The sequence below is a fragment of the Drosophila ananassae genome, chromosome 3R (genome assembly GCF_017639315.1).
Source record: "Drosophila ananassae strain 14024-0371.13 chromosome 3R, ASM1763931v2, whole genome shotgun sequence".
Taxonomy (NCBI): domain Eukaryota; kingdom Metazoa; phylum Arthropoda; class Insecta; order Diptera; family Drosophilidae; genus Drosophila; species Drosophila ananassae.
This window is the reverse complement of record NC_057930.1, coordinates 18035719-18060961: the sequence shown is the minus strand read 5'-3', so window position 1 is coordinate 18060961 and position 25243 is coordinate 18035719. Positions and strand designations below refer to the sequence as shown.

Genomic DNA, 25243 nt, shown 5'->3' with positions numbered 1-25243 from the left:
CAGACACACATGCACTGCACTCGGCTCTCAGTTTCTGTAGACCCTAGGAGTTGTAAGTTTTATCTGGGCTTATCTGCTATTTGTCTTGATCTTATCACTCCCAGCCTCTGATCAGGAAAGTAGGTGGCTGGACGGGATCTCCCGTTTTGATGAACACTTGTCGTTCACATTCTCTGTAGTAACGTTGCTGCCGTAGTACGTGTCTTTTGTGTTAATTTGATTGTTAATTGAGGCGAAAATACAAAAAATAAATTAATTATACAATGTCCAGAAACGAGGATACACCGATTGCCAAGTAAGTTGGAGGAGGAAAACGGTTTATCGCCTCCTGGCCTTATCCAAAAAGTTTCGTGACGCAAAAAGTTGGCCAAAATAAAATCTCTTTTGGCCAAAAATTAACATAAAGCGCCAAATGAGCTGCTGATTTGTTAAATAGGCGTAAGAGCGGACCGCGTGGGAGCGGCGACAACTGTGACGGGTCCCGGGCCTTGGGATTCTAGGTGCGCAGAGGCCTCCAAAAGTTCGGATAGAGGAGCTTAAATAAAGTGCGCCGGCTACGTATTTTCCTTATATATATATATATATTTTTTTTGCCATATTTTATTGCTGTCCCGCCTCCCCCCCTGGCAGCTTTAACAATTTTTTTTTTCTTTGCGCCCGCCCGGCTGCAATTGCGTTGGAAAGTTGCAGAGCAAGTAGTTTAGCGCCATTTGCACTTTTCGTAGTAAAAATTACGCGCACTTGCCCTCCCCCACCCGGCGAACGACAGTGCCCAGCCTCGCCAGCCCTGCCAGCTCCCCCGCCCACTCACACATACGGCACATACTTATCAACGGGCACATCACATCACACACCCACACGCACCCTTACGTGCTGTGCGCTGATGAAGGCGGCGGGCACGGGGGCGTGGCCTTTAAGTAGTCATCGTAGTTTGCGTTAAGTAACAAAACTTCAAATTGAATTTTTCGCTGCACTTTTCATTTTAGCACCTATCAAAAAAAAAAGAACCCTTTCCTCGCTTTCCGAAGCATCAGCTCATTACAGTGGGAACTGCCTGCTGATGGCCAGGAGCGGTAGCGGGCGAGGGAATGTCCTTTTAGCCCAGGATCCATGAGAAGGTTGGGGGCGTGACGCCCCGGTTACATTGTGTCTGGTTAAATGCCGCAGTTGCCGTTGTGTTGGCACCATCACCGGCAACGGTACGTTTTAATTCTCGGTTGGGGTTTTTGGAGTTGAAGCTTCTCCAAAAAAGTTCTCCAACTTGGCGCTGCTTTTGCTTCTGCGGCTGCAGTTACTTCTCATTCTTCTCGTGGCTCTTTCACTTGTTTACTGTGGAAAACAAGTACATTTCTATAGAAACTTAAGGAAACAAAGGGGAAGAAGCCCCAGAATACAAAATAAACCGCTTTAATTAAAACATTAGTTTGCAGACTTTTACGTGACATTAAAAATGGCAATCTAACTATTAAATAGAGTTGGGACTAGCCAAATAGTTGGGGATTACTTAATTAGGTTAACCGAATTATAATCTCGGCTTATAGATTCTATATCCCAGACCTTGATTTTCAATTTTAAAGGACAAAGAAAAGTGTAATAGCTCTAGTCCTTTTAAACTCATTATCAGAAAGACTTCTTTAACAGAAGCATCTTTATTTTTCGTAGACGGACGCACCGGAGTAACTATGGCACAGCACCTTCGTTCCACCTGCTGGAGCAGGGACAGGGCCAGGGCCAGGCCCAGGGACAGGGCCGGGCAGGTGAGACTGGAAGCGCTGGCAATGGCAACAACAATCACCCGGCAACGCCCTCAACACCTGCACAAATTTTTTGTTTACACGGACGCTCCAACAACATCGAAGGTAAGTCAAGGAGGGCGGCATGGTGCATTGTGGGGTTAAAGGTGGGGTCGCAGTGACTGTGACAAACTGTGGGGCACTTTCGTGTCGCTTTCAATCAGTGCGGACTCCCTCGGAGCGGAGCAATTTGCAGTCATTCATAAATTATCAAGAAAACGCAGCAGGCAGCGGCATTTTATTCTGTATTCTGCACTAAAAGTCAAATGCAAACAAATCAAAATCGACAACAACAAGAATCAACAAAATTAGTTTTCACATTGTAATTTTCGTGTTTTATTTTGTGTGGGTGTATACATAATATTGTAGATGTTTGATTGTTCCTAAGTGCCCTAAGTTTTTTGCTGGGAGCTAACCGAAACTGAAGCTATATGGGTGAGTGAGGAGCTATAATATCGGGTAAACGCTTGCTAATTGGAAAATGGCACGGAAATCGACGGAAGAGAACGGCGCCCTACCATATCGAATGAAGGCGACATCGGCTCTGGACAAATGCCGCCTGGAAATGGTGCACGAATACGGTGAGCAGACGACCACTTACCACTTACCACCTACTCCAATATCCCGGCGAAACGCCGCCTCCGCCTCGGCCATCAATCAGCTGATGATTCTCGAGGCTGGCAGGCAAACCAAATTATGGTGGCTCTCAGCATCCAACCTATCCATCCAGCTCCAGCTCCAGTTTCAGCTCCAGCTTTCTCCCTTCGTCAGCCTCCCTCCCTCCAAATGGGGCATAATCAAAATTTATGCTCTTTGCTGACACACCGCTGCTGAGAACAGACCGCATCCGACTACGGCCATATGTCATAAATCGCCGGAGGAGCGGAGTGGTGGAGTAGCGGAGGAGCCAGTGGAACGAACGTTCGCCACCATAATTTACGTATGACATCGTCGATGGACCAAATAAATGTTTGGCCCATTCCTTTCCCAAAGCGAGTAGCTCCGCATAGTCAGATACCTAGAAATCGATGTGGCGGTGTCAAGTTTATATTTTAATTTCCTCCACGAAGTCGGTTAGTCATACTGGGCACTAAATTCTTCATTCTAGGCACTTTACCCTGTAAAGAGATGATTTAATGGGTTAAACAAGAAACCTCAAACTTGTCTGATATTTAGTTACATTAACTGACATTTTTTTAGTTCAGATAGTTCAGGTTCTTGTTGGTTTATCATATTTTTCGCTCTGAGAATAATCATTATTGTGAGATTTTTACGGTGACTGGTTATTGGGCATCTGCTAGTCGAAAGTGTCGAATAAAGAATCGATATTTATATTCCCTCTTTTTCGGATGATTCGATTTATTGGCAGACGAACGAGCCCGAAATGAAATTAAGTTGTGTCTAGACTTTAGACGTTCGACGATGGCTGGCCGTCTCAGAACCGGAGCGTTCTCCACTAGCACATGCTCGAAACTTAGCATATACAACTAGCACATACACTTCCATATAAGCTCCATGTAGATAGAATGAATTAGGCCGCCGTTCTGGGGGCTCTCCGTGCATTCAATCGTAGCTTTAGTCAGTAGCATCGAATAGGTTGCCCCGGAGCTGTAGCTGGACCGGTCAAGTAGTTAGTCGTTCGGTAAGCTCGGTCAAGATGGGAGGATTTCCAGCCAGTACTGGAGTACTAAACAATGCAAATACGTTCTCTCTGGCTCCCGTGGGCAAATCCAGTCCCATTGTTACCAGAGACATATACAAAATCTATGAACCGGCACCAACAAGAGGTAACTAGCTAATGAGGGAGGAAGACAAGTCCAATTATTTGATGATGAGGAATACTGTATACCTTAGAGGAGTTTCCAATTCTTGCATGTTTAAGTCAGTGGACAAATAATACTTGATCAGACTTTATCGCAAACCAGTCTTCAAAAGTATCCATTGTCTCGGAAAAAATGGTAAAATATTCCCATTACTTAACCTTTCGTCTTTGGATGAAAATAGTCTTGCCAATAGACGAGCTACTGGAATTAATATTTGCACATAATAGAGTGGCTCTTGTCGCAGATTTCCGTCTATTAAATTAATGCTCGTAAGCCAACACTTGGGATCGAGTTGTGTTCGGTGCTGACCCTTGCCTCCGACATCATTAATTATTTATAAGTGCAAGTGCAGTGCACAATTGTTGCCATGGCAAATAAGAGATGGATGCGAAGGAGAAAAATCACATCCGTGAATGCCAAGGAAGCATGTGACACCCACCATCCCATCCCCCTTACGGCCCAAGCCTGAGCTCCGAGTCCGGGTGCTCTGGATCCTCAACATACTTTCCGCATTGCGCATACAAACAAGGCGAACGGTCCAAGGTGACCAATTAAAGATGCAGATGGATCGGAGTTGTTTAAATTGCAAGTATGACGATTCTTATGCATCAGCTGGCTGCAGTGCATGCGGCTGCCTCGGCTGCAACGGAACTGGATGCGGGTCTAATAGGTGAAATATCCACGTGCCACAATCTTCGCCACTGCCATTGCTGTTCCAGTACTGCCAGTGCTGGGCTTTGGTTATGCACAGGAATTTAATTTCGCTGCTGGCATTGTTACTACCATTGTGTAAGTGCGAGAGGGAGCATGTGAAAGCAAAGGATTCGGATTCGGATGCGGATGCGGATGCGGACACGGCTGTGCAGAGTCGTGAACGGTCGAAGAACCAGGAACAGGAGCAGGAGCAGGAAGAGGTTGCCGTCAGACGAAGGCCTGGTGTCGGTGGCCTTGCGCTGGATTCAAATGAAGAAACCGCGCTCACTCCGACACCCTGGCCAGTGATGAGATGCCTCACATGTTGGGTGACACGCACAATAAGAAACAAAAAGGATATTCAGAGGCGAACCAAATAAACACATGTTCAGTAACTTATTTTATTTCAATGTAATTAGGATAATTAACATCAAGAAGGATACCCCATCACGAGCTCATCTCTATGGCTCCCAACTGCCGAGCAGTGGAGCATATGCTGGAGCACACACATGTGTGTGGCATATGTGTGTGTGGATGCAGCCACCTTCCTCTGGACGCTCCTGCAGCTTTTCCCGCTTCGAACAATGGAAAGCTGCTCTACAAGGCGCACAGGACGGAAAAATCTGAGATGGGGCAAGAGTGGGAGTGGAAGCGACCAGGGCAAGTGCAAAGAAAATGCAGCGGAAATGACAAAGCATGAAATACGGCTGCGACAAATGCAATAAAGTATTTAATAGACTGCTCCTAGCCGACCAACCAACCAACCAACCAACCAGCCAGCTAGCGAACCAAACCAAGCCAAGCAACTACCAACTTTCGCCTGTCACTGACACCGAAAAAGAATAAAACCAGAAGGAAAATATAACATAAAAAACAAGCTTGGAACTCCAGGAAATGGGCCATATAGAGAATCCATATGGGAGGGGCGTGGCAGCCAAGTAGGAGCAGCAGGAGCAGCAGGAGCAGCGTTGGTGGTCATTATTCACGTACCATGTTAAATAAATTTAAATGCCTGTTTTGTAAATATGTATTGCCTGCGCAACGACATAACAGATGGGCGAAGGGAAAAGTGTTTCCCAAAGGGGATCCAGTGCGATTTGCATGTGTGTGCCGGGCGACAGCCCAGCCACATTGTTAATTTAACACTTTCGAGCAAAAATTGTACGCCTGGCAGACTTAATCGGGGCTTAAAGGAATCACAAAGTGACGTGAAGCGGAGGATATTGTAAAGACTCATATTTCGCACACGAGTAATAGGAAAACACGATGTAAATAAATCAATCAAGTGCGAGGCTTTTGTTCCAAATCTGCTATTGTTGTACTTTGGCCAGCTGCACATGAATCTTAAAATTGATTACAATCGGCCCAATATGTATTAATAAACATTTTTTGAAATTATTCCTTTACATGATATTTTGTTATTAAAGTGCCTTGAAAGAAAAACACTGATTAGCAATTGAATAGGTCTTGTAAATAAACTCTTGAGTTAATTATCCTTTACCGTTTTCCTTTTCAGTGCGGGATCATTGCCATCGGGCCCGAAGCGAGGGCGTGGACATAAAGGCGCGCCGGAAGTTGATCGTAGCCAGCATACTGTGCCTGGTCTTCATGATTGCTGAAATTGTGGGTGAGTCCAGTTAATGTGTGTGTGTGTGTGTGGGTGTAGGGAAATCCCTTCTTTTATTGTCTCCTGGTGACCCTCTCTCCCCCTCAATCCTTGCTCTTTCAATTGCGTTTTCTATTTCCTCTTTTCGCTCAATTCCCAAACTAATTTTGCTCACCTCTGAGAATCTGAGCCAACAAATAAACAAAAAATGAAGAGGAAAAGCAAAAAATGTTAAGTCAAACAATGCGGACGGCAGAAGTAAAAAAAAAAGGATACAGTATAAAAGGCAAAAAGGGACACGAAGGAGACGACGACGATGAAGACGACGACAACAGCAACGACAACGGCGAGACGATTAAAAACTGAGGACCGGAAGTGCAACAATATGGCGACCGGAAGGGCTTACTGTCTGCTGTCAACCCTCCTCCATTTATGACGGCCACGGGGCGAAGGGGTGGCGGATCGGTTGGTTATACAATAAACATTTAATTTTCGAGTGGCGACGTTGTCGTCGGTGCTTCGACGGCTGTTGCCGTTAATCGCTTTGCAATTACCTACAATGTTCCATACCCGGATCGGACGGAAACCAGGACTCGGGGCCAGTCCGAGGAAGGGATTTCTTCTTTTTTTTGTGTCCCTTACTTTGCACTTTTTTTCTGTCGTCCTTTCAAATCGAAATTGTTGTGCTCCGGGTCTCTCCAGTGTAAAAATAGAACGAAAGAGCCGAGTAAGCAAGTGAAAACTCCTCCCTTTTACTGTTTTCCGACAAAATCCGGGGGATTGTCTCCCCCCAACAGCCTCCACCAGCCACCTCCAGCCCCAATCAGCATCCACAATTCCCACAGATTGTCGAGTTAATTTTTTGCGCATTTATTTACTCTCGCACCCGACCTGGAACAGGTGGCGTCCTATCGAACAGTCTGGCCATCGCAACAGACGCCGCACATTTGCTCACCGATTTCGCCAGTTTTATGATCTCGTTGTTTGCCATTTGGATTGCCGGACGCCCATCTACGCAGCGGTAAGTACTCCCAGCCGGAGACGGCAAATGAAGACACTGCCAGAAGTCACTGGGGGGTGTGGGGGAAGGGAAATCAATAAAACGTAAACTTTCAATCTTTTCTGCATTCCTTTTAGTCGTTGGCTGGTGTCAACTTTTGCCTCAAGCTGTATGCTATCCCCTCCTTAACTACAGGACCGGACTATTCGGGACTTTACTGGGAAAAATAATGTTGAAACGTAACTTGAGTATTTATGACCAAGATGTGATGGTCAATTGAAACAAGAAGTTTAAAGAAAGACTTCTGATACTGTTATTTAGTCTATAAATATATAAGGAATAAGACCTGAAACTTTTATTCCAGGGAATAGGTTTTTACGATCAAGAATAGATAGTTTTTGAGCTTATACTTTATGACTAAGAACGGAGATGCGACTGGATATTTACATTAATATATCGTATTCATATTCGTAGTAATATTTAGCAATTTTTAAAACATAAAGTATAGTGTCAAGCCTTTAAAGGAAGCTCCCCATTTCCAAACTAGTGTATCTGCAATGCCATGCAATTTATATTCCACTTTTATACGCTTGCTCTGCCACCATAATTTCTGTCGCTCGACTGGACTATTCTTCCTGTGTTTCTGAATTCCCAAGCAGCCGTGTCTCCGCTGCTGCCTGCATTTTCCCATTCGCCATCGTCTAATTAGGCGAAAAGCCTGTTTCCAAATTTCCAGTGCCTTCCTCTAGCGTCTGTGGCTGCTGCAATGGTTCCTATTGCTATTGCTGCTCCTGCTGCTGCTGTTTCTGTTGCCTCTGCCTCTGCGTACTATGTACTATACGTTCGGCCGTTGCACATTTTTCAATTGGTCTTTGGGAACAGTGCACCCTCTCTTACCACCGTACCCCCATCCCCTTACCACTGGGACCCCTCCTGCCATGGCATCCATCTTGCGCTCAACTAGAAGGAGGGAGGCGAACGGCACGTTCTGCTCATTCATGCAAAAATCTCACTCACTCGACGACTCGACTGCAGCCACAAAGTGAATAATGAAAAACTTTTGCAATTTCAAGCGTGTTGCATGGTAATTTTGTAAATTTCGCTCATGCCACCAGACTCAGACTGTGCCTCCATCTCCTAGTCGGTGTGCGTTGATGTTGCTTCTGTTTTTGTTTCAGTTGGTCTTGTACTCTCTGGTGGCTACACTTTGCAAAATATGCTATTTTATTTTTCATTTTATGTTCTGGGAAAGAGCTAAAAGAGATATTTATATACACAAAATTAAAACTCTTACAATATAGAAAGATATATGCTACAAATCAGAAATATAGAGCCAGAATCTTCAAGAGAAATCCCTTGTTTCTTAAGCAGTCATCGCTAACTCCCCCGTTGAGTTTTAAAATAAAATTAGCATACTTTTTTGGGCAATTTCAAAGACGTATAATTAATGCAAATAATGTTACTTATAATCGAACCTTACAATTTTTTTATTTCTGAGTGTTTGTGTGCAAGATGCATGATGCTGTTGGTGCTGCATTCTGCACGGAGGAGAGGGCTCTCTGCCTAAGCCCCAGCCTCAGTCTCAGTCTGGTTGAATGCGTCTCTTTTGGGCCTGGTCTTCTGGTCGGGCTTGGTTTCAGTGCGGTTCGCAGCCCTCCTCCTTCGGGCTTCTTTCCACCCATTTTGGCGCTAGCTCCGGCGCTGGCGTTGCCGAGTTGACAAGCCTAATTTATCAAAACAAAACACATTTGCACAATTGCAAAGGCAAACGCAGAAAACGAAATGCAAAATGAACGACAACTAAGTATAATACAGTGGATTATTTCAATTTAGTTTTATTATTCAGAAAAATGCTAAAGCTTGATACATTTTATTAATATAAACCTCTGTTTCATGGCGAAGAAATCAAATATTTAAAAAAAAAAAAAACTTCAAGGATTTTCTATAAGATATTTGTTGATATTTTGAATGTAAATACTGGAATAAATTCAAAAATTTACTAGACAAGAGTAAAAAAATCTGGACGTATAAACAAGGATATTTAAAAGTAGGATCTGTTAAACTGTATTGTGTCAAAAATGAAATCTAATTTTGATAATACTTTTAACATAATATAGTTTTACCAGAAAATCAATAAAACTCCTTTATGGATAGTTCCAATTAAGTGTTTTGGCTACTTTATATTAATTATTTGATTCAGACCCAGTGTGCCCAGAACCGCCATTGAGGTAGCTGAGGCCCTTCATCTGGGAGCGAAGGACCAACGACTAGAGGGTCTGGGGAGCGGACCGACAGCAGCAGGCGGTCATTAAGCAAATGGCTGCACTTGCAACGCCAACTGCAAGGCCCCAACTAACGTATATATATATATTTTGTATACACATATACCGAGGGCTCCACCATACATTGACACAATGAGGGAATACCGGGAGGATGGGGGACACGACGGATGTTTGCTGGAAATTAAATTGTATTATTATGGCGAGACATTCGTTGCTGTAGCTGCCTGCTGCCTTCTGGCATCGCATTAGTTAGCAGGCTGGCAAAATTGTTGCCTTTTGCCATTATTTCAATTTTATAACGAGAGTGGTAGCCCCGTAACCGCCCCCTTTTTACCTGTCGGCTTCCGGTGTTCTGGTGGGTTGGTGGCTCGGTGGGTATGGTCTGGTGGCTTTGGCTCGCTCTGATGCGGCATGGCTTGTTTTCTGGTCTGGGTTTGGCTTTAATTGAACGACCCTCGACTTCGTCGCCGTCGCCGTCGCCATCGCCGTCGTCGTCGTTGTCGTTCAGGTGTTGACTTTGACCCAACCAAAAAATAATATACAAAAAATTAGCAGCGGGGACGCACATGCAAAACGCTCGTTACATTAGGGAAATTCAAAAAAACACTCCCCCCATTCTCGAGTGCTCATTTCGAGCCCCGAAAATTATCATCTGGGGACGAGACCGCGCCCCGAAAAGTACAAACCTGTGAGACTGAAATTAAAATAGCATTTGACAAATTTTGGTCACATTTATCAACTCATGTTAATTTTTAACATCCCCGCACTCGCCAGGCTCAATGTCAACTCCAATTTGTATTGCGATGTGCGGCTGAGGAGCTTATCTCATGTGTCAGAATTGTGCTTTGAGGGGTTTATGGGGGTTTATTTGAGGGGTTAAGGTTATTGATGTAGAATTACGATGAGAGTCGGCTTATGCCTAAAATTTGACGGCTTGTCAATTGGGGCTTTATGTTTTTCAGATTTTATAGCAATTTCTCTGAGAGTTAGCTAACAGATATTTAATAGTTTTTAGATCCCTATAGTTAGACTCTTTTAAACCTTGTAGGTTCATATTATATTAAAAGTGACAATCTGAACTTTATTATTTTTTTTTATCAACTTTTTCCAACTTCCCATCAAGACTTCAATAACCTAACTCCTTCCACTTTATCTTTGACAGGATGTCCTTCGGCTGGTATCGTGCTGAGGTCATTGGAGCCATGGCCTCCGTCTTCATGATCTGGGTCATCACTGGAATCCTCGTCTGGCTGGCCATCGGACGCCTCATTAGCGGCGACTACGAAGTGGATGCCAAGATCATGCTGATCACATCGGGCCTGGCCATATTGGTTAATGTCATGTAAGTACTATCCATCCGATATGCAGATCTCTGATGCCAAACTGTCTGGGGGACGTCAGTCCAAGTCGGACAACTCTGACCGGTTGTCTGTTCGTGTGACTGCAAAGTTTTTCTGTTTTCCTTCGGGCAGTTTTCCAATTGCAATTGCCGCAATCAACTTGTCCCGGGCAAGGGCCAGGCCAGCAAATGGGTCAGAACTGCACTGCAAATGTGGCCCGTTCCCTTGGCCCATTCGCATTCGCATTCCCATTCTCGGCTAGCGTTCCCTTACGTATTTGCCAGTTGTTGCGGCAACTTTCTCCACATTTTAGCGACAACTTTTTCCACAAGTTTAGAATTTCTTCTCGTTTCGTTCTCTTATTTTTTTCTCGATTTTTTTTTTATTTTTCCCTCTTGCGTCAACAAAAGCCAAAAGCGACGTCGACGAGGAGTTTGCTTGTGTTTGTGTTGGCCAGCCCCAGAGGTGGAGAATTCTCTAAACGGGAATGGGGTAGCATGCCATCGAAGAGGGCTTCGATATGGCTCCGAACGGTGGCCAATGGGGAGTCTCATGCCACAGGATTTCATTTTACTTTGGCAACCTAAAAATAAATCGAACCAGCAAAGTTTAACGCCTTATTTAATTCTATTTCAATTTTCCAATTGCTTTTATGTTTACACGGCTATTGTGATTTTTATCAAGAAATTTTACCTTCCTTGCTTTTTTGCTGAATCTTTGTTTTATTTTAAAGGGAATTTTTAATTTTAAAAGGTTATTTGTCTTTCCAATAACTATTTTAAAGGTCTGCATATGAGATTTATCTATTATAGTGCTTTAATATATATAATTTGATTAATTTTATCTGTATTGAATGTATCTGAATACATTAAGATACATTTTTCATTAATTTGTTCCCTCTATGTGAAATATTGTTTTAATATCATCTGAAGAGTATTTAGTGTTCGTGGCTTAAATAGTTAATCGGTCCACTTGTTTTGATTTCGTGGAGTGCACCTGCAAGCATGCAACGCCTCCTCCAGCGCCCTTAACCCTACGCCCGCTCCGGCCCGCGCCTTCTGTGATGCTCATTCAAGTGGCTGTCGAAGCATAGTTTTTGGCGCATAAATCGCAACGTTCAATGGCGAGCTGAGCGGCAGCTTCTCACCCCCATCCTCACACTAGCACACGTGTTATGTGTGGCGCCTCCTCCTCTTGCCTCCATTTCCCACTCACCTATGTTGCTGCTGTTGTTGCCGTTGTTGGCAGTTGGTCGGGTAGCGCAAAAATTTTCCAGTTGACGTTGGCATTTTCAGTGTTTGCCACTTGAATTGTTTGATTACGTGAATTGATTGTGAAAAACGTGCAGCAGAAGCAACTCTCCTGGCTTAGAGATTGTGGCCAAGAAGAATATGGGAGGGGGGAGTGTGAGGTGTGGCTAAGGCCATCTTTGGATGCTGCCATAAAAGTAGGAAGTTAGGTCAAGTCAATGCTGTAGCTTCTTCCTCGTCCACTTCCCTATTTTACGTCTTCCGCTTCCGCTTACGCCTTGACTTCTTCTGCTTCTTCTTTATAGTCGGGACCTCAACCTGTGTTCGAACAACGAAATTAAATGGCCACCTTTTACCGTTATGCGATTTTGTGAACGAGTTTGCTGCAAATTTCAACTATTTTGCAGTCCAAGTTGCTCTCACTGTTATTGAAGGCTTTTTACTTAGTTTCATTTAGTCGTTGAGCGCTCTCTGGACTTTTTCCTTCTTTTTTTTTCAGTTTTTAGTTCAATTAGCACAATGCCGAAAATAGCAGGAAAACACTCATACACACACACACCACATAGCCCACACTCACACACGCATAGAAGTTTCCGGTTGCTTTGTGAACTGCTGTTGTTTTTGTTGTTGTTACTGGGTTAACTTTTGAGTGGCGCCAACGACGTCCGTCGACTTCACATCGTTAAAACGCCCATTAGGACGGCCAAAGCAGCGCCAGCGGTAGCGGCGGCGAGGCAAATGGAGGAAAGCAGAAATGGTCGGAGAATGGTTGGAGAAAAAAAAAGGGAGTCGAATGAAATCTCTAGTACGGTAAAATTTTATTGGACGAATCCGGAGCTTAATTTATACTTTTCAAATTGGAAGCGCAAAGTGCTAGTATTCGGATCTGATTCTAGGATTTTATGAAAATATATCTCATTCTAAGAAACTAGATTTAAACACAAGAGATCTAAGAGGATTTAATAAAAATGAGGAGAATCCAAGGATCTAATCCAGGAATCTATTAGGTTATTTTCATTATAAGAGGTGTATATATAAGTCTTTCTAGCATATATGTAATATAAATTGATAAAATTTTAGCATACAACAAAATACAATTTAAATCTGTAGATCTTCTTTATAAAGAACTTCTTTATAAAGAAGCAAGATCTTGTCATATTCATATCAAGTGTACAAACATACCAAGATATAACTTCATTTATACCATTTTAATGGCAATATTACATACCATTTTAAATGGTGTTCAAGTATATTTATCATTAAATTGAAATACCGAATTTATGGCTTTGGTTAACGGTGCGTCATGTTTAGACTTTACTGTAAGAATCATTCACACCAATACACGAACACACACAAGCTCTCATAAAGCCTGACCTTAAACTGCAAGTGGGACATTAGCGAGAGCAAATGCCAGTGAAATATGAGAGGATCCTGTGGCGGGAAGCTTGGGGGCGGGGCAGCTTGTGGCAGAGAGGTGCTAAAGCAATTACAACCAGAGTGTGGCGATGAAGGCGCTTAGCAACTGGAATGGCAGTTAGGACAGATGGATGAATGCACAACGGAATTTTTCTTTAAAGCAATCAAATAAATTTGATATGGAAGTGGGCAGGTACGTAGGTGGAAACTTGAAAATTTAATCAAGTTTATTTTCCTGACGGTTTCACACTTTAAACAAGGTGATTTCCAGCGTTTAAAAGCTTATGTATATTGGGAGGCCATCGGAAAAGGACGCCATCTTGGAAGGTCCTTGCTACTCATTTCCATTCTCATCGTTTGTTTTTTGGTCACAACTTGAAGCAGTTCCGTCAAGGAAGCCTGATCGTTATTTTGTTCATTATTCTCAATAATTTCTTTCATGTATTGGCCACTTACCGACCCTCATACCAGATACTTCCCACATTGAGTCTCCGCCATGTGAATATTGAGACTGGTCGTCAGTCATTCGTTTCTCCATTCCGGCCAGCCACTTGAGACCGAAGCTAGCCAAAAGCTTGTTAGCCTGACAACTCAATTTCATTTTCAATTTCTTAAGACCACGCTGCGATGGCCCGGCCGGCACAGGGCGAAGAAGCTACCAGGCCAAATGTGGCCATAATTTGTCAAACAGCAACAAAAAATAGGAGACGCCAGAAAGAAAAGCAAGGAGCAAATAAATATAAGCGCTGGCGGAAGATGGGAGGCGGTGGATGGTGCTTCTTGTGGGGCAATGCGTTGATGGGCACTAAATAAATTGTACGGAATGGCGCGGAGCATCGCATTCAGCTCTGGAAAGTAGTGCTGCCAAGTGATGGCATTAGAAGAAGCTTAGAATCACACTGCTGAAAATAGAAAATAGTGGAAACTATTTCTAAGATCCTGGCCTTGGGTCGTAACTATTCAAATATGAACTTATGCTTGTCAAATTTGTATTTGTTCCCCTCTCGAAAGTAACCAACACTGGCAGAAGGAGCCCTCGAGTCCGGCAATTTCCCTCACCACTGATCCCAGCTTGGTGGCCACGTGGTCAGTGGTGGGGCGCCATGGTGGTGCCAGAGATTCCATGCCGAGCACATACGCTTTTCGACTTTGAACATCCGATTGCCGAGGCATTACCCCGACCAAGGTCCCTCGTCACTGCCCCCCGTCTGTGTGTTGGCGTGGTGTGTGTCCTCGAGCGCAAAAAATGCCAATGCTAGCGACATTGGCCCCGCCACCAGCGCCACCTTCGCCCAGGCTCCACCAGCCCGCCAGCCCACCAGCCCGGCATTGTTGTTCCAACTGTGTCGCTGTAATTTGTAGCGCGCAATGAAGCATTTCCCCTTGATTTTGCGGCATCTTTACTCGCCTCGTTAGTGGCCAACAAACGACATCAGCCATGACAACACCAGGACTCGTTGCCGGGACCAGCGACCCAGCAGCGAGCCAAGGGGCAGGCACTGGGTAAGGAATCCTGGCGAGCTGCTGGCTCAGGGCGGCAGCCCTGGCAGCGTATGTGCCATGTCCTGATTTAATTGACAGGAACATAAATATTAGCGCATATCTTGACTCAGCTCGCCTTGGCGTGGCTCTGCTTGGCTTGGTTGGGCTTTGGTCGCGTATGTGACTGTTGCCAGGATTTGCAGCCACGGAGGATGTCTTGGGGCATGATGGGAGAGCTACGCTCCTGGACCTGGACTTGGTTTACCCTGCTGTGGTCTGGTCTGGTCTGATCTGTCACCCGGATGAGTGGCTCGTTAAGCTGTCGACTCTGGAACAAGGATGGGGCTGGAGCTCCGTCTAGGACTAAGACCACAGGACCAAGGAATAAAGACAGCCGGACACGTTTATTGCACTCGTATTAACGCGCTTTTTACTACCGAGTGTTGGTATTTATTTGACCTGCAGTGTTTCTAAGACAGTCCACGCGAATAAAAAGGGGACGGAACCTCGTAAAAAGCTTTTTCGCTTTGACTGTATCGAGTAAACGCCAGGGACTGCAAAAGCGGAGTAACTTTTAAATTTACTTTTACGTTCTGCGTATAAATCAATCGCCGTGAAATTTTCAGATACCAATTTATGGGACTATCAAAAATGAAATTTATGCTTTTGATATTCGGATGTAATGGTGGATAGAAATTTTAGCCGCAATTAGAAAATTTAATTTACTCAATTCCAATTAGTGGAAACCCATTTATGTTTATTGAAATAATGAAATCGTATCAAATTTATTACTGAGCTACTCCTACCAATCGAATAATACTTTATATAATTTGTGGAATAATAAATGTTTCATCTTCAAGATGTCAGTATTGGGTTTGACGTCAATTAGCCAAAGCCGTTGACACCCGACCAGGGTCATCTGGAATGGTTGGAACCGTGTTCCGCCCCACAAACAGCTTTATCCGTTTGAGCCGGCAAAGACTGCTCACTTTGGGCTTTGTGTTTGGTCCTGCCAATGGTTGGTTGTGCGTAATTTATGCGAGTTTATTTATTGATGCTCGAAACTGCATTGTTTCGGCCAAAAGCCGCCTAAGTGCAGCCGCCGGCATCGGCAACGGCGGACGGAGCTCAGAGAGAAATCGGTTCCGTCCAGCCCCGGTCCCACAGACACGGTCGCTGGTCCGTTGGTATGTCGGTTGGTCGACCATGGCCTTTTTCCCCAAATAGAAAACCCATAAATCTGCAATGTCGGAGCATTTAAAATGAATAAAAAGTCAATGTGCCGAGCTATTAACTGCCTGATGCATGCCGTGAGCCGAGGGGGCGGCCAGAGCGCACGGGGGGTGGCACGGGGGCTCTGAGGCAGGGGAGTGGGAGTGGGTTAGTCAACCGGTTGCCATTTTCGACAATACATTTGTATTTGCATGCGGCAATGTGTCCGGACGTACTGAACTGGAGCAGCCCAGATGGGCCTGGGGTCGGCTCGGTCGAAATCGGGCAGGAGCGGTTAGTTTGGATGGTCGGCTCGCAGGATCCCTTGCACAGGACTCGCACACACCTTCCGGTACACAGAGCAGGGACAGCACCCCACCCGTGGTGCTGGCTGGGCCGGAGAACAGTGCCTAAAATTATTTATTTTTCGAAGAAAAATATAATTGATTTATGGAAATGACTGCAAACCTATAGAGTCTAGTTAAAGGGTTTTGAATATAAATGCGACAGAAAACTGGTTATTACACTTAGCTAATGGCTACCAAATGGTCGTAATGGATCTATTAAAAAATAAGTTGGATGCTTTTTTTAAGGATAGGGGTTTTCTTTGGTCCACTATAGTTATGACGAATATTATTGTAAGATCCTGTCGAATTTATTTAGTAATTTGTAGAGGAACCTATGGATAAGATCTATGTGGAATATTTGATTTTGATGATTGATTTCAGAGATATATATATTATATTACATTGTGAACCAGTTTACTAAGAGTACTAAGAGTGAAATCCCTCATAGAATAAGCACTTACAAGAAGTGATTCCTGGTCCCACTGTGAATGACCTGCCCATGTTTGCTTGACTGTGCGGTGCGAGTCTTGTTGGTGCATTAAAATGCTGAAATAAAATGCCAAACAATGCAAAAGCGTTTCCCGCATACCGTAGCACCCCGCTCTTGGGCCGGCAAATAAAACACAGGAAAGTAACGGGAAAAAAAAATACATTTTGGGTGCGTTTTTGTTTTCGTACTGTGGCCAGGCTAACGTGGCCCAGACAGGAATGGGATGTTGGGAGTTGGGCTGGAAGTTGGACACAGAGCCGGCTGGCCGACCGGCTCAACATAGCTTGCAACATTTTCAAGCATATTAAATATTTGTGATAACGTTTTCAATTTCCCAACCTCTCGTTATTTCCAGAATGGGCGTCCAGCTGCAGCACGGGCATTCGCACGGCCTGGGCGGAGGGCATGGCCACAGCCATGGTGCCCCCTCGAAGAAGTCCAAAAAGCTGAAGCAGAAGCCCCCCCACGTCCATGCCACATCCACGCCCTGCTCCGACTCGCCCACGCAGCGCATTGAGGGAGGGGTGGCCTTTGCCCCCGAGGACGCCGAGTTACCGGGCAGCGGGCTGCCAACATACTCGTACCAGAACGCCAAGCTGGTGGATCCTAGTCTGGATTTAGAAATCGCCGCCGTTCTGGCCGAGACTGCACCCGGTGCCCATCACCATGGAGGATCAGCAGGCCGCGAAGCCGTCAACATGAATGTCCGGGCCGCTCTCATCCACGTGATTGGGGATGTCATCCAGAGTGTGGGCGTGTTTGTCGCCGCCGGAGTGATATACTTCTGGCCGGAATACGCCATCGTTGATCCCATCTGTACGTTTGTCTTCTCCATCATTGTGCTCTTCACCACGTTTACGATCATGAAGGATGCCCTACTGGTGAGTGTTTATTGGGGATTTTGTTCAATATTGCAACATCTTACTTAAACCTTTTCGCTTGACAAGCTTAAACTTTAATACCTTAAAATATTAAAATTTTATTTGCATAAAGTAATGGAAAATTAAGTGAATTTTTCAGTGGGAATCATGAAAGGCATTTTGAAAAGCCGACATTAAAAAATAATTGAAATCTTTGCATTGCTTTAGGTTGTTAATCCCAAAGGCAATTATACATACTTTAAATAAATGTATACGTATGAAGGATTTAAAGCCGGTTAAAAAATCAAAAATTATGAATTCGAAGTCTATTGCATTTAAATTGGCAGCGTTAATTGACAACTCGATTAATATAATTGAGTTATGGGAGAAGCAATGTAAAATTGTTTGCAATGAAAACAATTAAAGAACGGCAATTAATGTTGCAATCTTGAACGTATTGTGTGGGTGATCGGATTAAATGTAAATTACGTTGTTTCGTTGTACTTTCGTTACCTGGCAGGTGCTGATGGAGGGAACCCCCAACTACATGCACTACGCGGAGGTCCTGCAGATTTTCCAAGGCATCGAGGGCGTTGAGCGGGTGCACAATTTGCGCATCTGGGCGCTGAGCATTAATAAAGTGGCGCTATCTGCGCATTTGGCCATTGGTAAGTACCAGCCAGAGGGCTATGGCGTTCAGTTTGGCCTTGTGGCTCAGCCGGACGGGGCCAAACCAAACCGAATCAGACCAGAAAGGTCGTTGGGCGCCGTTTGCGCTGATGCATGTGTTTGTCCGCCGTCCGGGGGGATTGTGTGTGTGCTTTTGGGCATGGATGGTAATTATCCCAATGGATTTGTTGTTGTTTTAAGCGTTAGTAGCCCCTCGAAGCCCGCTCCTAGTCCCTACCACGTCCATGTCCATGGGCAGACAGTGAGCAATTAGCTTAATTATTTTTGAAATGGCTTTTTAAGCGTGGACAATTTTGATAGAGCGAGGGCGAGTACCAGTGAATGGAGTTGCAAGTTGGCAGTTGCCCATTGGCCATTGTCCACCCCCCATTAACGTTATCCTTGCGATGCTGGCTAATCGTTTCCTTCTCTTTCTCTCTCTCTCTCCACTCCCTCTCAGCTGTCAATGCCAATCCAAAGCAGATCCTGGATGCAGCCACCTCGGCGGTTCATTTGCGCTACAACTTTTTTGAGACTACCATTCAAATCGAGGATTATACCGCCCAAATGGAGAGTTGTCTGCAGTGCAATGTGCCCGAAAAGTGACCACAGAGTGGACAAGGAGGAAGTGCTCGACCAATTCCAAAGTATATTCTATGATATATATTCAATATTTTGTGTTACCGAGACAAACATACATATATACAATGTAATGAGTAAACAAATTCTCGACGGCCACAAATCAGCCACAAAGTTCTATATTAAAATTTGATTTGATTTTCTTCTTAGCTTACCTGCGTGTTTATCGGCTTATCACACTGGCATGTCGCCGTGTGTCGGGCTCATGAAGCTGTTTAACATAATCTGCTTTACGTGATGATACTACACACCCACCCATCCCGGGGTGGGTGCACTTCATCATGAACAGGTGGCCCTGCTGGCGGTGGATGATGTTGATAAATTCCCATAAAGTAATACCCTCAATAATATGAAACAACCGACATTTTTCATACCTGACTTATTAGAGTTGAGGTGACGTTGGAGTAGTGACTGGGTTTTAAATTGCCTTAATTATTAACAAAGCTGCTAGACTGCAATTGGTATTTATTTGTTATAGACAAAGTATGAAGTGGCAAGCTCTCAACCGCAAACTATTAACGCTCCACCACAATCTAATAATCCTATTAAGTTACATTAATTTCCCACTGACCACAGACACATTAACCCATCACTTGGTGCAGTCTAAAAATGGACGGGCTACGACTTCATCAACTATGAAATGGATTGCCTTTGACATATGTACGTCGTCAATCGCTTTAATCGAAATGCATTTTTTAACGAGTTTACTGGCAAAGTCGCAATCTCTTTGGTTATCTAGTTCATGCAATTTTTCCAACAAATTTTTCGTAATTCCCCATGGTCGGAATGGGCCGAAGAGTTTTTCCATACGTATTTTCGATCAAAACCCAATGCAAGAGCGATATGCAAACACGCATAAAAGTTATTAAGCCACCGATGGCTGCCACTTTCGGCGATGCACACAAAAATGGCCACCGCGCCCAAAACTAATGCCAATTTATGGGGGCGCACAGGGTTGGGGTGGCCAGTCCCGGACCATCAACACCCGGGCGGCTTACCTGTGACTTCGCCGTCCTGCCCCCCACCTGGGTGGTCACTCCTCCACACTTGTGACAGAAACCACCAACTGCCCGCCACCCCCTCACACTGAACGCTCAAATTATGCATAATTTGGACATGTGGCCATTGCGTAAGCGTCGCTTATGTCGAGGCAGGCGCATTGCGTGTGGAACGAAGCAGCGTTTTCAAATTATGTCTAAATTGTTGACCGACAAACTGGATGGCCGGCCGGTAGGATGGCCGAGGGACGATGAGTGACTGTCTGAGCGATTCGCCGGCGGCCGGCGTTATGTGGGAGTGCCACTGTCGGCTCTCGCGCCTCCGGGAGCGGGCAGGTGGGAGTTGGCTCCTAATCGCCACCAATTTGTTGACGGATTTGCCTTTTGGCAGCCAACAAAGACGCCATCGCTACCGCCAGCGTCACCTTGAACGAATTCCACGAATTTCACCTTAGCCAAGATTGCGGCTTAGAGTTTGGAGTGCAGTAATGCCCTTAAAGTGGCAAGGAGCCACCCACTCGCCCATCCACTCCGACTCCTCAATCCACTCCCTACGCATGCGCAGCTTCGAGTGTTCTAAAAAACCTAAATAACAAAAAGAGCATCCGTCGGCAGGCTGAGAACCTTGTTTAGACCATGTTTTAGAGTTGCGGCTTTGCTTTGGCGGCCACTTGACCTGCAGTTGCAATTGAATGTACTTTTCACACGACCAAGAATGTTTCGGCCAAGAAGAATTCCAAAGTGCCTCAAAGTATGCAAACTTAAAGAGTCATATAATTTATTTATGATCGAATTAATAGGCGCCCTTTAAAATGAAAAGATAGACATTTTAATCTAAATAATTATTATTGTTCTTGAAACAATTCTTTAACTCAACTCTAGTTATGTTCTATATATTTTAATAATTTGTTACCAAGGCTTTGATTAGGAAGATTTAGGAAGATACAGGAAATCACTTAAAGTTGTTGATTTCAGACTAAAAGACAATCGATCTACAAATTGTATATCTCTTCTATATTTTTGTGTAGTCCTTAAAGCAGTTCCCTAAAAAGCAGACTACACTTTAAGGCATTCTTGACTCACTTAACCATAAATTATTTAATTAGTTCCTGGAGAAATTCAATTAAATTTGGCAACATCTAGCTTTAAAATAAATTGGATACAATTTTGAGATGATAAAAAAAAAGAAACAATACTTGTTGGAAAAGTTAAAGCTTTTGATAATTGTTTGCCCTCCATCTCCCTGTCACGATTTCACTTCAACATTTTGCAAAGATGCACAACAAATTTGGGAAGGAATTTCGCGTGCCTGTAGCGGGTGGAGGATGGTTGGAGGGGAGCTGCTGGGGCAAGGACGATGACGTCCAACGTCGTTGCTCATTAAAAACTTTTAGCCAGTTCGAACTTTCTGAGCCCAGAGATAAGCAGCAAGAAAAACAAGGCAAGGGAGTGTAAATTATAAATGCACAAAGTAAACAACAAGGGCGAGAAATATTTTGGAAACATGAAACTGGAACAGGATACGGCAAACTTATTGAGCAATAAGACGTGCTGATTTATTCGGGAAAGAATAAATTCGTTTTAAAGCGCCTTGCACTTGTCACATGCTCGAGTAAATAGACTGCGATTAAGTTAAGCGGCAAAGTGGCGAGCATCGTAGATTGTCATTTGCCAAGGGAATATATGGCTTGGCTGGATGCTCCGGCGGAAAACAAGTGCATTGCATATTTTAATCAAGGGAAAATTGTATTGAAAAATATTGTTAACAATAACAGGCAGCCGCGGCAGTGGCAGCGGCAATGGCAACAGCAACAACAACAGCAATGGTGGCGGCATTTTTAAATGACCCAACCATACAGGCCAACATGTGACAGCCGTGGCGGGGACAATTAAAACTTTTTACTAGCATTCAAATTTTTCAATATAAACCGAACGGTCGGTCCTCCGCGGCCATCGGAGCCGCCAGCGATAGTCGTACCCGTAACTGACCACTGCCATGAACAACAACTGCAACATCGCCAACAAAAGTACCAAGAGCAACAGCAACACATACCAGCACATTGCAACACATTGGGGCACAGCAACATCAGCAGCAACTGAACAGCAATACATGAGCGGGGCAACCAAACAAAAAGCACAATATAAAAAAATCAACGGAATAAAAGGAGAGGAAAGCAAAAGCCACGACATTTCCATGCTGTGAAAAAATGGAAAAAGGGGTTGGGTTCCGGATTGTGTATGGGATTGGGGATTGGGGCTGGGGCTGGCGGCTGGCGGCACGGCATGTGGGGGCTGCCCAGATCGTTGAAAGCGGCGTTAAAAAAAGTACGTGCCCGTGCATGGGGAAAGTGCAGAAGGTCCGCCGCAGGGCATCTGCCTGTGCAATATTTGTCTATGAAAGGAAGCCGTGACAACTGTGGGGGAAAGTGGTGCGGGGGATGGACGCGGCGTGCATTGCCAATATAATGCCCCAGCGGATGCATTGCAGTTGCTTAATAAAGCTTTAAAAAATACAGTTTCCCTTTATGGGCTCATAGCTGAAACAGCAAAATATTTAATTAATGTATGACGGTGGTGCCAATATGCACATTTATGTTTTAAAAACAAACTACAAAACACCAGAAGCTGTACATAAAAAATAAAATTTTTTATTGCTAACAAGTTCTGTTCAAGCCAAGTTTTAAAATAATTTATTAAAGAAAAACAATACGATATCCGAATTTAATATTTTCTTGGGTATTTAAAGTAAAATCTTTTCGTGACAAACAGAGAATGCCCTGAATATCAAAATTCAAATTATTCGAATCAATGATTCTCCTAAAAAAACCAATGCCGACAACAAATGCTATAACATTCGTGGCAATCACATTTTGTCAGCCAACAGGAAGGGATATTTTTGTCGCAAACTTTTCCGACAAACCTTCTGCCGAACTCTTCCAGGACTTGGCCGCATTAAAGTCTAGAAGTTTTGGTGCGTCTATGTATTTCAGCGGAGGGAGAAAGCGCCATGAATTATGTAGAATTTAATCCAAAAGCTTTTGCGAAACGGATCGATGTTGCTCGGTGCCCGCTATGGGGCCTTGAAGATGTGTTTTTTGTGCCAGCAAACAACCAAAACAAAACACCAACAATAACATTACCAGCAACAGCAGCGTCAGAGCCCAAATAACAAAAAAAATTGTTGCCAAGTTTTCTAGCGCAGAGCCTAGGACACAGAAGCATAGAAAATGGCACAATAAACACTGAACGCATATAAAGGACATTCGAGTTCATTTGTTCGGCGCGTTTGCGGCAGGCCATGGTTAAGGGATGTGGCCAAAGGGCAGGCGGGATGGGTTCCGCCGAGTTCGGGGGGCGGGAGCTGGGTGCTGGGGGCTGGGGCGTCCAGTGGGCGTGTCGCTTCGGCTCTGGTCGGCTGGTGCATTGTCGTTGATGTTGTTGGTGTTTTTTTTGTTAAAAACAATGCCACTACGGAGGCACCGAAAAATAGCTGCAACAAACTTTTGCAAACTATACAATTGCATAAAATCGTAAAAAATTTATAGGGAATACATTCGCTTTGGGGGAGGTATGTGCAACAACAGCAACAGTGAGAACAACAAGAACAACATCAACGGGAGCCACACAACAATTGTTGCCATTGCAATGGAGAAGTTGAATAACGAGAAAATTCAAGAAAAAAGGATTTAACTACATAGGCGACTGTGTAATTGCGCTGCAGGAAAAAAATGTAACACAATAAAATCAACAAAGGGTTAAAAAACAAAAAATAAAACATTTAGTCAATAAAGGGTAAGTTGTCAAAAAGATTTAAATAACTACTTCAACTGATATGGGGTTTGGTTTTAACTGCTGGTATTGTTCGGAGAAAAAATGCAATTAATACTTAAGTCGGCAGTATGCCTTGTAGCCTTGTGTAAACAATAAATAAAAAGTTATACTAAAATACATTTAACAAGTTTTTAAATCATATTATAATATATAAATTAAAATATAAAAAATCTCTCTCTGTTTTTGAATCTATGATAATAATACCTTAATATATTTTGTGAAATTTTTTTGGGGGCTTGGCAGGATTGTTTACTCAAAAAACTGACTGATAGAGCCTTTGAAATGGACATAAGTCCTTGGAAAACCATATTTAACAACTTCTGATTGGAGCCAACAAATTTATCGAAACCGTGGCGGCATTCTTTTTTTGGCTCCATTCGAAGTGGTTAATTAAAATGTAATAATCTCAAAAATCTGTAATATAATATTTTATACAAATATGTTCATTGCTCGTATTTTTTATTCACCCGATTTCAATCAAGTCACAATTAATATTGACTTTGGGGTTTGTAGGTGTTATTCGAAATGCAGTTTTTTAAGCATTCCCATGTATATTTTTTAGGAAAAAGATTTCACATTTATCATCCACCGAATCCCTAGTTTGTTTACCTATTGGCTTCGGATCAGTCGGCGTTGCACATCATTCATCATTCGCATTGCTCCCCATTCATAACTTTTTTCGGGTAGACTTTACCTTGGGGCCCGCGAATACCCCAAGCCTAAGCATAATTTCTGTTGTATTGTCGTTGGATCAGTGGAGAAAAACTGCAAATGAACTCGGGTGCCACTGTTGTCATCGTTGTTCTTTTGGCTGGGTCAAAAAAAAAAACCAAAAATAGTAAAAAATGTTAGAAGCGTTGTGGCTGCTCTTTTGGCCTCACCGCATGTTCTGGCTAAGCCACGGGTCTCTTCCCATTTATCCTTACTTTATATACCGGTTTTTTGCATTTCACTTTTTCCTTGCATAGAAAACCGAAAATATAACGCCCGGCACGGCACGGCACGTTAAGCCAATATTTTGTGGCTGCTGAAAGTTATTCAAAGCTCTGCGAGGGGCTTGTGTTTCATTCTGTTGAAATTTTTTACGCTCTACGGTAAGTCTCTGCGAGTTAGCGAAATAAAAACAATTAACCCAAGCAAGCTGAATCAGAATAACTAAAAGTGCCAAAATAACTGTGACCACCCACACCTTAACCAATTTAACCAGTCGGAAACAAGAGCAAAAATTTAAAAGAGTTGGTCTCCCGCATTGACTCGCCGCAGATTTTCGCGTTTTTTTTGTCCCCCGGCCACTTGCATGAGACCGGGCGGTTTTTGTCCCACAGGATGCATTTTCTATGTTTATTCGTTTTTTTGTTCTCCCACCGCTGTGGCGGGCTGGTGACTCGTTTTCTTGTTCACTCACATCCACATAAATTGTTCATTGTTGGCAGGGTGTCAACCCCAACCCCAGCCCCAACATCCCCAACACCAACCACACGTCCCTGTCGGCGACAGGTTTTTGGATGAATA

At 43.9% G+C, this 25243-nt stretch overlaps 1 protein-coding gene across 2 annotated transcripts; it reads left to right on the top strand.

Moving 5' to 3' along the window:
* Positions 1–133: 133 nt before the first annotated feature.
* LOC6498365 (zinc transporter 2) lies at positions 134–19051 on the top strand. Of its 2 annotated transcripts, XM_001962594.4 has the most exons (8): positions 134–295; positions 1663–1859; positions 5826–5936; positions 6816–6936; positions 10360–10539; positions 17090–17615; positions 18115–18262; positions 18724–19051. In XM_001962594.4, the coding sequence occupies exons 1-8, from the start codon at positions 264–266 to the stop codon at positions 18867–18869; spliced, it is 1461 nt and encodes a 486-aa protein (XP_001962630.1). In that variant the 5' UTR covers positions 134–263; the 3' UTR covers positions 18870–19051. The 2 variants fall into 2 exon arrangements, with proteins under 2 accessions (XP_001962630.1, XP_014762096.1); XM_014906610.3 differs by lacking the exons at positions 134–295; positions 1663–1859 and adding an exon at positions 2052–2374.
* Positions 19052–25243: the final 6192 nt, after the last annotated feature.

Excerpts from the sequence above, each read along its gene's own strand:
- LOC6498365 (XM_001962594.4), top strand. The coding sequence starts at position 264 with ATGTCCAGAAACGAGGATACACCGATTGCCAA. Across the intron at positions 296-1,662 it reads GAGGATACACCGATTGCCAA|ACGGACGCACCGGAGTAACT; the intron begins GTAAGTTGGAGG and ends TATTTTTCGTAG. Across the intron at positions 17,616-18,114 it reads TCATGAAGGATGCCCTACTG|GTGCTGATGGAGGGAACCCC; the intron begins GTGAGTGTTTAT and ends GTTACCTGGCAG.